This window comes from Triturus cristatus, chromosome 5_1, assembly GCF_964204655.1.
Source record: "Triturus cristatus chromosome 5_1, aTriCri1.1, whole genome shotgun sequence".
NCBI classification, from domain to species: Eukaryota; Metazoa; Chordata; class Amphibia; order Caudata; family Salamandridae; genus Triturus; species Triturus cristatus.
Window position 1 is genome coordinate 473,059,268 of NC_140587.1, and position 13,324 is coordinate 473,072,591.

General features: G+C 44.9%; 1 protein-coding gene across 2 annotated transcripts in view; it reads left to right on the forward strand.

Annotated features, from left to right (window-relative positions):
- The window catches only part of NBN (nibrin), a 443,605-nt gene that overhangs the window by 192,896 nt on the left and 237,385 nt on the right, over nt 1-13,324 (forward strand). For both annotated transcript variants that reach the window (XM_085605307.1, XM_085605308.1), the window contains one exon: nt 1,470-1,660. In XM_085605307.1, the coding sequence (XP_085461433.1) occupies nt 1,470-1,660 (191 nt within the window). The remainder of the gene's footprint in view (nt 1-1,469; nt 1,661-13,324) is intronic.

Below are 13,324 nucleotides of genomic sequence, written 5' to 3' on the forward strand. Positions count from 1 at the left end.
TAAACTCCTTACTGTGGGCTATTGGAATCAGCTGCTGAACACTAATCCCATTCCATTCCACCTATTCCACCATTCATTGATTCCAGCTTTGAATGATGTACACATTCTCACAACTACTTAGTGGAATGCTGCGTCCACATTCCAGGCTCATTATCGACTCCTCAAAGTACTGGTGACAGCTTGTCACTGGGATTTCTCTATCAATGCCCTGTAATTTGATAAATCCATGTACAGAAATATCTTGCAGCTGAATGCTCTTATTAGGGTTGAACGCGGTCATGCCAGTAGTGGAGTCCAACACTATTTCTCTGTTTCACATCAGGATACACTTTTGGTCTGATTTAGATCTTGGTGGAGGGGGAATACTCCATCACAAACATGATGAATATCCCGTCTTCCATATTATCATCCCAATATATCCGGTGGAAATTCATAATACGGCGGACAGGATATCAGTTTGCGACGGAGTATTCCATCGGCTGAGATCTAATAAGGCCCTTTGCTTAGTTCTGCCAACCCGTGGTGGCCCTGACTGAGGGAGCGGGTATGCAGCACTTAATATTCATGTTAGTTTTTCCCACTTCAGGATTGATAACATCACAGTAGACAATCTGATTAGGTATCTTCACTTATCTCACAAGTGGGAGATTTGTCCAGGAAGTTGTCAACGTGGGCTCAGACATCATAGAGTGTGTATACTTTTATAAAACATCTGTGATACAACGGGTCCTCATGAATATCACAGAGCCTTGAGTCCCTAATTATCCTGCTGAATCAGGCTTGACATTACTGCCAATGGTCCTTGAACCTTCTCCAACTACTTTGCAGCAACATTTCTGGCTTCTGGTGTCTGCCAGAGTTGTTTTCTTCACGAGTACTCATTAAAGGAACAAGAGCAAATTGCTGAGGTTTTTCTAGTGGCCAAAGCCGAAGAATATCAGCAAGCTTAAGCGCTCAGTGAAGGATGTGATAATAAATTTGATTTCACATTGGCCGCACTAGGGGGTACTAATTGTTATCTTCAAAACCTACTTCATAGCAGTTTGGTGTTCAGGAAGAAATCGGGGTGTCCTTCATCACAGGAATTGAGGCTACCAAAAGTGGTTTGATGGGCCTAAAGTATTTGTTTCTTCATGTAAAGCACCCAACCTTTGGGACCTGAACCTGTGTCAGAGAAGGGGGCTGCCCGTTGGGCCTCATACGTGAGTCGGAGAGGGAATTGTACCATTTATGAAGCAGGTATACCATCGAACAAAGTTATATGTTAAGAGCTATAAAACAGTTTCTCTTACCCACACTAGATGGCAAGGTTATCCTCAGTTTAATAAAGTTAGTGACAATAAAGTTCAGCCCTTAAAGGTAAGTTGACTTTTTTCTACATAATTGCTGTTCTTTAAAAGTTTAATCTTTTGTTAGTTTTAGTAGTGACAAGTAAGTCAAAACATATTTATTTTTTCTGTCTACCCAAGCATAAGAAACTTAGCCCAGCAGTTTCTCTTGGAGGAGGGGAAGCTAAACTTTTACATCAAGGAAGTAAAGACATGCCCCTGCTGGATAGTCCTGGCACTTGTGTAATTGATGCAGGAAATGCAATTTCACAGCCTTTGATATGTGAATCTACAAAGGAATGGTGTGACTCGATTACAGCTGTGCTGCAAAGGTAATATTTCTAAATCATATGTGGAAGATGCCTAATCATTTAGTCAACTCTTCTTGGCGCTTCTACATCTCCATTTACAATGTGTGTTTGAACAATGTGATATGGTTCACAAACGAAACAATAGCACATATCCTCTTCATTTCAGCTCTTTAGCAGAAAAGAATCATATTTGAAGTCCATGAATCTACCACTTGTACGACATTCCAGTTCTGATGTTTGACTACTGTCTGCCTTCATTATACTCAGATGTATAGAGTAAGCAACATAGATCTATTTACCTTCAGTTCGTCTAGACTCTTGAAGGGGAAGGTGAAGGGTGGTATAGATAATGATAGATGTAAAGGAGCAATATCGCCTATTAAACACTTCACAGAAATAGAGATTCTCTCCTTTATGTCCCTAAACTCAACATGCCATCTGACGTTTTGATTTCAACCTCTCCCTAGGTAACTCAGTCTCAGCACGTCCTCAAGTTACACCTTAAAGACCATTCTCAATACCATGCTTTAACAATTATAAACACTGCCAAAGAATTTCATATCCTATATCTAATAAAGCTTTTATGCCTGCTTCTAGTTTTGATCAGCAAACAACCTCCACAGCCCTTAGATAGACTCCACTTCAATGCATTGCTTTTGTACAATCTTTTGTTGAACTCTGATCCAGCTCTGGACTGTGTAATATTTTGCGGTGACTGCCCTCTTTTGCATCCTCAAAAAAGGGCACAATCCCTGCTGCTGCAACTGCATTTTCTTGTGTCTTTAGACCCTAGTTCTCTTGAGTATAGCTGTAATGACCCTATGACTGCCTTGATGTTCTCAAATATCCCTTGTAAAAGTACAGTTGGTTTGGGAAGCTTGTAATGCGTGCAGATGCACTATTTCTTTTTGCTCTTCTCAGGCTATATTGTGTTCCATCAAGGGTGACTTCAAGGAATTCAGGCTGAAGACTCCACTCCAAGATGATCACCTTGTATTAAATTCCATTACACTTGTGTGTATAGTTGTGCCTTACAACATTCTAGTGAAATGTATATTCTAAGGAATTCAGGGGTAATGGAGGTTTGAACAGGAAGCGGAAGAGGTAGGGGAAGAAGAGATGGACAGAATTTGCAAGGTAAAAGAAAGAATCAACCTGAGCAGGAGAGAGTGCCAGCTAAAGGATTTCACCAGTGTGTTGGAGGTGTGTAATTACTTCATTTGGTTACACGGAGAGATATATGATCTATTCCACGCCCCATGTATATATCTAGTTTGGCTCTACAACATTCTTTAAGTTATGTCCGGTGCATTTTCATAAAGCAAATTCATTTTTATTCAACACACTTGAAAGTCTACAGTCTTCTAATTATGTCTGAATATTGGTGGATGTTTTGTGCCATATAGACTTTGTACTCTCTTTTATTCCATTTATACAGCTTCTTGTTGGGTTGTTATACAGAAACATCAGCTGTTTAGCAGTTGATCCTCCGGGATTCCAGTTTAGACGTGATGCTGAGTCGTGCTCTACCATGAGCTCTGTAGATTACAAATAGGCTTAAAAAAAGACTGCTGCCACCATTCTCTCTTACTTTTTAACAGATTTGCAAGAGAAACAAGAGAAACAACTGAGTATCTTCATCGCTACTAGATCTCCTTATTACTAACAACTTGCTTCACATAGCTCAGCACCAGACAGATCATTCATTACTCATCATAAAAATTCACATTTGGTGAGCTGGCATTCAGCTTGCACAGATTAGGACCTGATTTAAGTTTTGGCACTTGGCCTTATGTCTGCCAGGGGAATGAAGGTAATAGCTCTGCTGCCCTGACGGACCACCGCCTAATAGGTTTAGAGTTCTCTACCACCCTGGAGGAGCTCCATATGCCTTTGGAGGCGGCACCACCATGGCGGCTACTCTGAATGTACTGAAATTTTGCTGAACAAACTTTTTTATTTTACAAAAATAAATTTCCAAAACTGGAGTTTGTTTCTGTAAAACAAATAAAAAGTAATGACTCTGATACCCTGGGAGATTTCCTTCATGATATAGGGGTAAGGTTTTGTTTTTCTGTTCCTTTTAACACTTTTCCTGTCACACCTACAGAGAAAAAGAATTACATCAGACAATCGACTCTAAATAGGACAAATAGTCTGATACACTTACAGTGTTGGCCCCAATTTTGTCGAGTCGTCAGTGTAAGGTTTCTGCCGTCGATGGTAACTTAACCAAACTCCATCTACCTGCAGTCTTGCCAACATCATAACAAGCGGATTAGAGCATTCCTTAGAGTGACCTATATGGCCCTTCTACTATCTCTGTGCCTTCATTCATGCAGTCCCATTAGGGCACCCAGTGCACCCTCGCAATGCATTGTCATTCGGTTACCATACTCCCAAACACTCATACGATGTATGCACTACTTATGGCTACAGCAACAGTATTTTGTGTGTCTCTCCCTCAATTGTAAAGCAATACGCGGCCTGCTACATCAGGCCCAATTGCAGGAAGGCCAGTTTCACTACAAATCCCCATGGCCAGCCACACATCCGATCTGTACCCTCTTCCTGAGTCCAGGGCATGAAGAGTCCAACTGCTTGGCATGCAAAGCATTTAACTGAAATTAAACCATCTGTTACCACTGTGAATGCTGCTGAACAAATTACAAGATGCAGCTACAGGACCCATCCCAAGTCCCAGACCATCCCAAATCCCGGACCTCTTTGGTCCCAAAGACCTCAAGGGACTCATGAAGAAGTTGGGTCTCTAGCCTGTGCAGAAACATCAGAGCCCAGAGGTCCTGTCATCTGACAAGAAAGAAATCACTTTTTCACACAGCACAGGACAAAATTAACTCCTTGTCCCCTTATCTCAGGGCTCGATATTAAATCCTACTTTATTTAATCTCTATATAGGCCCTATTGCAGAACTAGTGGAAAAAGGCAATGTAGCAGGCGTATCATATGCCGATGATACGCAACTTATTGTCACCCTATCTCAGGACTCTGTGCAAATCAGTTCTCTCTATGCTTTGAAGAGCTAGCCTTATGGATGTCCAACCATTGCCTAAAACGAAATGGCAACAAAACCGAAATAATGAGAGTGGGGAAAGCACCCTTTATATGATTTTCAGCATGGTGGTCGGAGGTTTTGGGTGAAATCCCTGCCCCAAAAACAGAAGTTAAAAATCTAGGGGTGTGGTTGAATTCCAATCTAACGTTTGAGAGCCAAATCAGGAAGGTTGCAGGGAAATGTTTCGGGACTCTCAAAGTCCTAAGGAAACTCCTAGATCTGTTATCGATTACTGCCAGAAAAACTATTGTTCATGCCGTGGTCACTTCCCAGATGAATTATAGTAATGTTCTCTATCTGGGAGCATCAAAAAAAGGCCTAAACAAGCTTGAATCTATTCATAATGTGTCCGCTTGCCTAGTCCTAAACCTTCCAAAACAAACATATTCCGCGAAGGCTTTGGTCACCCTCCACTGGCTCCCTGTGAAGAAGAGGATCACTTTTAAGGCCATGTGCTATTGTTACAGAATTTTATGGAAAAAGGGTCCGAGATACCTTTGCTCTATGTTATCCTTTTACATCCCAGCACACAATTTAAGATCTAAAGGAATATCCCTGGTCACGTTGCCGAGAATTCAAAACGTTAGGCTGGGAACTCGATCTTTTGGATACCTCGCAGAAGAGCTAGAATTCTTTGCCAGCGATTTTGAGAACTGAACCATGCAAAAGTACTTTTTGCAAGGGTTTAAAGACCTGGCTGTTCCCATCTCCAAAGTAGAATACTTTGAGCCTCTTTATGTTCTGGGGACTCTTTGCCAGTTTAGCCCACCCGCTTGCTCCACACAGAAGTCCAGATTAGTGCAGGGACACACCGATGGTGTAACCATGCGCTTTACAAATTGATAAAACTAAACTATCTCTTCACATCTCCTGTGGATTGCACCTTGGCATTGACCTCAAACACTCTCCTACAGAGGCTGAGCACAGCCCCTGAGGGAGTGGGTCTTGAACTCCTTCGTGAGACAAACGAAGCACCCACCTTCGAGTCTATTATGGAGTCAGAGACCGCTCTTCTCCGAGAGACCCAATCGGCTACAGCAAAGCCTGAGCAAAGGGGCACTGAGCCTGGACACCAACCCATGCGTGTTCGACCCCTAGGCTCAAAGTAACTAGCGTCTGAAATGAAATTCGCTCGAAAGCCAACTCCAAATCCAGCCTTAAAGTCAGACTCAAGTGAGCCTCCTCTCACCATTGAGCTCCCAATGGTGCCCACTGTGAGGCAGAGGAAGATATTTATTCATCCCTTAACTGGGAAGATCTTTGCAATACTGCCTCTGCAAAATGACTCCCACACACATCAGTGAGGGAAAAGGAGAATGATCACCTTGGAAGAGCCAATTTCTCCCATGCTCAAGTTCTGTCTCATCTCCAAAAAGGTCAGGTCCAAGAAAGATCTGCCACAGCCTCTGGCTCCCACTCAACCACCAACTCCATGGCCTCCCACTCCACCAGCTTCTCTGTCCCAATAACTGTTACTTAAGTTAGGGTATTCCTTAAGAACCCCACTACCCGTACTGTAATCCCACTACACCAGAAGGAGCGCTATCATATTGATCGTCACGAAGATCCAAATCTTGGGCCTTAGCCCTTCATGGCATCTCCTCCAGATGACACCAAAACATATATTGTAGTTATCCAGAGGTCAGTGCAGCAGACTAAGGTTAAGCTCTGCTTGGTGAAGGAGGACGACGACTTCTTGGTTGAAACACTTTCCGAGACTGAAAGATCTGTGCAGTACCTCCTCACGTTGAAGAGCATGATCTGGTCCACCTCTAACAACTTTAAAGACCCAGCCAATAAGAGCGCTGTTACCCCATAGGTTAAAACAATGCTTGCCTGGTCTCATGGCTTATAACAGGCTCCATGTCTCTCTTGACTTCTTAGTGGGCTACTCTACAAGGAAAATGGCCTCAGCACAAGCAACAGTGATGCTCCTCCTCTAGACAAAGAGTGAAAAGACTGATGGTCCTGGGAAGCTGCTGGTTGTAGGGGCAGCCACACAATGAAGTATCGCAAGTTCTGTCCAGTCCTCTTGAGGTATGATCACTCGCATTGGTGGAAAATCGGGATGAGGGTAAAGCTCCTTCCTGCGGGGACAGGAACTAGTCTCATAATGCAGGCTGATTTTGAGTGGAAACATACACAGTGCCTTGGATTCCTCTCGCACAGCTTTTAGGGAAGTTAATACCTACATCCCCTTAAGCTGTCCTGCTTGGCTCAGGGTTTCGGCATTTAGGCCAGTACTTCCCCAGCAACTGATCAGTGTCCTTTTCAATGGTGAGCATCTGTTTGGCTCACAAGGTGACCGTATGCCGTAAAAAAATTAAAAGGACACAGAGACTGCAAAAGCCATGGGCACCTGGCAGACCCAAAAGCCCATATCTGCCATTTTTATTACGCAACAGACGAGAGTAGGTTCTAGAACAGTTCCTCCTCAGCGGCGGGCATGCCTGAAACAGCAGCCCTTTCAGGGCACAGCGGGCCTCTTCAGTGGAGGTGGATTCTGTGCAACTGGGAAAAGCAGAGGTAGAGGTGACTCCAGCAAGGACATCTCTGTCTTCAAACAGTGACTCACCCGCCATTCCCCCTCATCACCCCACCTCTGTCTGGGGAAGACTAAGGTTATTCTTTCCACATTGGAAGGATATAACCTCCTACAAATAGGTTCACCTAATGATACACCAGGAGTACTGCCTAGAGTCTGGAGTTCAGCGCCACCAAACATACTGTCTCATTGCCATGCAAGGAGTCAAACCCACCTATTGCTATTAAAGGCGGAAGTTCAAACGCTCCTCGCAAAAGGTGCCATCTAACTAGTGTCCCCACACCAACAGAAGATGTGTACTCCCTGTGTTTCCTAGTCCTCAAAAAGGATGAAACTTGGTGGCTGATACTAAATCCTGGGCCTCCTCAACCTGTATGTCTTGTCAGAGCTCTTCAAAAGGACCACCTACAGTGCTTCATTCTGCTTTTCTGCTGCTCTGCACATGGCATCACATGATGGCCCTAGATCTGAAGGACATATACTTTCATATCCAAATACATCCTGCTCATCACATTTACATGCACTTTGAAGTAAGTGGAAAATAATCCCTGTTCAAAGTTCTTCCCACACCAGTACCAAGGGTACCAAGGGTATTTACCAAGGTTCTAGTGGTGGTAGCTGCACACTTGTGTAGAAATACTGTTTGCGACTAACCTTATCTGGATGATTGGCTGATAAAAGAGCAGCAGCCAGGTACAATGCATATTGCACACTCGGAAACCATTGTAGCTGTTATACAAATATGGATTCACACTACTCAATGCCAAAAACTCGCTCTCCTGCCATGGCTCTTTCTAGCAGCTTTGTTAAACACCGCCCGTGACAGGGAAAGCCCTTCAAATTCAATAGAGGATGATCATATTTTAAAAGCAAAGCTGATGCCTCTTTTTCAGATACAGTGTCCTGTTATTGGATAATAGCTTAATGCATAGCTGTAGTACTGCACACAAGGTGTCACATGCATTCACTGTAAGAATGTCTAGGGAGGCAATGGTCGCAAGCAGTGGGTCAGTAGAAAGATTTAGTGTTGTTAGAACCCAGAACCCAGTGCACTCTGTTGTGGTGGAACAGCAAATATTTCTGGACCCTCAGCCGTAAGTGACCATTACCATGAAGGCCTCACTCTGAGTCTGTGTCATCACACTTCCACATCCGGGTCCACACACTTTACTTGATCACATCTCAACCACATGACTGTTTAGAGTACCTGAATGCAAAAAGCAAGCTTATCACATCAATTACCTGAAGTTCACAGCAATCTAATTGGCACTCCGAGCATTTTACAGTCTCATTTTTGGCAACACAATCCTGATAAAGACGTACAACATGACAGCAATATATTAAATCCAGAAGTGGTGAGTACTCACTGGTCCCAGCTGTCTGAGCTGGCTAACAGATGTGGTATTGGGCTATTCAGAATCAAATTTTACTCCCAGCGAAGCATCTGCGAAAGGTAAACTGTTAGAAATGGGGTTTCAGGTTGGTAGAGGTATGCACCCTGTCCAAGCAGGAGCCACCACTCTAGTCCGGGAAAGCTAGCTATACACTAAAAGATCATCTGTGCTTACGCTCTGGTAGCTTGGCACAGAGCAGTCAGGATTATATGAAGAGGCAATGTGTAAAGTATTTTTGCAGCACATTCATGCAGTAACACAATGAAAACACCACAAAAAGACTCCACACAGGTTTAGGAAAATAGACAATAATTTGATGAGTAAATCAAGCCCAAAACGACAAAAATCCAATAAGTAGAACCCGGGTTATGAATTTTTAAAGAATAGACCAACAAAGTGCTTAGAAGTAAGTAGCGCTAAGGATTAATTGAGGTCCCTCTAGACCTGGGTAAATCTAAAGTTCAGGCCGACTGTGATAGAGCGCAGGGCGGCTACAGGTCTTAGACAGGTGCTACTGACAAAGTACTTTGGATGAAGCATGCATTGACGTTGAAGACTTGATGCGAGTTGTCGGAGAGGCACTGCGTCGTCGTCGATCCTGTGGATGGAGGTGAAGCACTGGCACCAATCCATGCAGTTGTTGAGCTTCAGCATCAAACCCCTTTACGATGCAGATAATGTGTTGATGTCGAGCCTCGCAGTCTGTCGAGGTAATATCGCTGATCGGCTCCTCCATCGAAGGGCAATGCGTTGGTTCCGATTGGCGCAAAGTAGTCACTGTGTCCATTTTAATGTAGGAACAGCTACTAAAGCCACTTCAGAGGCCGGGGACTGGAGGGATCACCTCAAGCAAGTGTAGAACTCAGAGTCCAGCAGCACCAGCAGAATTGTAAGAAGCCTTTTAAGACCCTGAGACTTAAGAAAATTGGAGACAAGCCCTTGGAGTCACTCTGGATTCAACTGAGATGAGTCCAGTGCTTGTCGTCAGCAGGGCAGAGATCAGCAGGCAGTGGGGGCAGCTCAGCACAGCAGTGAAGCAGTTCCTTAGAACAGTCTGTCAAGCAGAGTGGCAATACTTGTAGCCCAGTAGTCCTTACTTCTGGCAGAGTTCTTCACAGGCCCAGTAGTGTACTGTCTTGGTTGGGTCGGAGCCCCAGTTCTTATATGAAATTTGCCTTTGAAGTGGGGGATGACTTTGAAGCAGCTCCAGGAAGTGCACAGTTCCCCTTTCAGCCCAGCCCTATCTGCCAGGCTGTCTGTGGGGGATAATCAGTCTTTTGTGTGGGGACAGGACATAGCCCATTCAAATGTAAGTGTCAGCTCCCTCTCCCCCTTCCTGCCCAGGAAAGCTATCAGAATGCAGATGAATGCAGATTAGTCTTCTGTCACACACACCCTTCATGTGTTTGTGACTATCTAGAGGAAATGCACAGAGTATAGCTGCTATATACCCCCAGACGTGTATTAAAGACAGGCTGCAGGCACACAGAGCTAAGTTAAGAGCAGAGAAATGTCCACTTCCTAAAAGTGGCATTTCTAAAATTGCAATTGTTAAATCCAACTTCACAACCGAAGAGGATTTATCATTACCATTCCAAAGATATGAAACATGATTTAGCTACTCCTTTCTAATCCGGAATTGCAGCTTAAAAGTGTTTTAAGGAATTCCCAGTGCTAGCCTATGAGAGTAGTAGGCCTCACCATAGTGAAAAACAAAATAGGCTGTTCATCACTACCAGGACATGCAAAGCATAAAGTACATGTCCTACCTTTTAGTTACACAGCACCGTGCCCTTAGGGCTACCTACGACCTACCTTAGATGTGACCTATGAGTAATAAAAGGGGAGTTTGAGGCTTGGCAAGTGGTTTAAAATGCCACGTTGAAGTGGCAGTAAACTGCACACACATGCCCTGCAATAGCCTGTGTTTGAAAGGCTACTTGTGTGGGTGGCACAATCAGTGCTTCAGGTCCAGTAGTAGCATTTAGATTACAGGCCCTGGGTATATGGGATACCACTTTACAAAATCTTACAGGTAATCTAAATATGCCAATCAGGTATAAACCAAGGTAACCATGTTTAGGGGCGTATCACATGCACTTTAGCACTGGTAAAATGCGCAGAGTCCTAAGACCAACATAAAGGAGAAAGACCACCCTAAGCATGACAGGTCGAACACATGTCCCCTGGCACCCCCGCAGCTGAAAGTGGGGAGATCTAACCAACCGCGAGGGAGTTCTCATCACTAAGGCAGAAAAAGCTTGATAGACTTTCAGCATTTGCATGGTATGTGTACCATTCTGAAGTCCTTTCCCTGTAGGGAAATACACATTATGAAACATTTTGGATTCTCACCCCTCCTTTGCATGAGCCATCTGAGGGGCTTGTGGTCAGTCTGAATCAGAAAGTGAGTACCAAACACATATGGCCTCAATGTCTTCAGTGCCCAGACCACTGCAAAAGCTTCTCTCTCTATAGCACTCCACCTCTGTTCCCTGGGGAGTAACCCAGAGATGAAGGCTATAGGTTGGTCCATGCCCTCTTCATTTAGCTGTGATAAAACAGCCTCTATTCCATGATTTGAGGCATCTGTTTGAACAAAAAACTATGTGGAGAAGTCAAGGGCCGTGAGCACAGGAGCTGTGCACATGGCATGCTTCAGGGAGTAAAATGCAGTTTGGCATTTTTCTGACCAAATCATATTTCTGGGCTGCTTCTTTGAAATCAGCTCTGTCAAGGGGCCAATAATGGTGCTATACCCCTTGACAAACCTCCTGTAGTACCCAGTGAGGCCCAAGAATTCTCTGACCGCAGTCTGTGGTTTGGGTGGGATCCCAGGTCATGATATTCTCTATCTTGGCCTGGAGGGGCTTCACCTTACCACTGCCTACCAGGTGCCCCAAGTACACCACATACCCCTGCCCTATCTGGCATTTACAGGCTTTGAAAGTCAGGCCAGCTTGTTGCAGAGTCTGAAGCACTTACTGTAGGTGAAAAAGGTTGTCTTGCTACTGAAGACAGCTGTGCTATCCAGATAGGCAGATGAGAAGGCAAGACCTCCATTCCCGGTTCACCAACGTCTGGAAGGGGGCACGGGCATTCTTGAGTCCAAAGGTCTTCACACGAAGTTAATAGTTGCCCTCTGGTGTGGAGAAGGTTGATCTCTCCTTGGCACCTTCTGTTAGGGCGATTTGCCAGTACTCTGATGTAACATCAAAGGTACTTATGTACTGGGCAGTCCCTAACCTGTCAATGAGCTCATCAGCCCGAGGGGTGGGATGAGCATCAGTCTTAGTCACAGAATTTAGCCCTCTATATAATCCACACAGAACCTCATTCAGGTATGGTGCCCCGTGTGGCAGCTTTTGGTTCCAGAACCACAGGACTGGACCAGGGTCTACAGGAGGGTCCTTTCATACCCAATTCCAACATCATAGAGACTTCACTCTTGATGCTGGCCCTCACCTTATCTTACAGCTTGCAAGATTTATTCTTAACAAATAAGTTTTCCCCTGTGTCCACATCATGGGTACACAGGTGGGTAGTCCCAGGAATAAGGGAGAACAGAGAGGAGTACAGTCCCAACACTTGGTGACCGTCCCTTTGCTGCTCAGGAGTTAGAGTGGGTGAAAGGATAACTCCTTCCACAGACCCATCTTTCTCCTTGGAGTCTAAGAGGTCAGGGAGAGTTTCACTCTCCTCTCCTCTTTCTCTTCTCCATCTGTCACCAACAGCATGGTGATCTCAGACCTCTCAAAGTGGGGGTTTGAGGTGATTAACGTGAAGTATCCTGTGGGGTTGTCTGGGGGTCTTAATGTCCACCAGGTAGGTGGCCTTACTCTTCTTCTCTATCACTTCAAAGGGCCCAGTCCAATGGTCCTGGGGAGGCCTTTGGTTCCACAGGTTCTATCACCCACACTTTCTGCCCAGGCTGTAATGCAACAGGGGTAAAATATTAGTCATACAACTCTTACAACTTAGCCATCTGGCGTCTGAAGGCCAGCATGTAGCTCACTACATCCTGGGGAGTCTTCCTGGGAGCTTGCTCCCATACCTCATTCACCAGAATCAGGAGTCCTCTAACAGGGTGCCCGTACTGAAGCTCAAAGTGGCTGAAGCCCACTCCCTTCTGTGATACCTCCCTGTAGGCAAACAACAGGCATGGTAAAAGGATGTCCCACTTATTCCTCAGGTAGGCCTCTAAACATGCCTTTCAGGGTCTTGCTGATTCTCTCAATAAACCCACTGGTTTGTGGATTGTAAGGAGTGGAGAACGTGCATGTTACCCCACACTCCTTCCACATGAACTGCATGTATGCAAACATGAGGTTTGTGCCCTTGTCAGACACAGCGTCCTTTGGGAAACCCACTCTGGTAAAAATCTCCACCAGGGCCTTTACCACAGCAAGTGCAGTCATGGTCCTCAGTGGGATGGCCTTTGGGTACCTAGTGCATGATCCACTAGAACCAGGATAAACCTGTTGCCTGATGCAGTCTGGGGATCCATAGGCCCAACAATGTCAATACCCACCGTCTCAAAAGGTCTGCCAAGAACCGGAAAGAGATTAAGGGCTGGCTTTCAGTCTCGGCCCTGCCTTCCCACTGGCCAGGCAGTTTACACATGTTCTGCAGAATGCATCTGAGTAGGTCCTAATTTTGCGCCAAAAAAC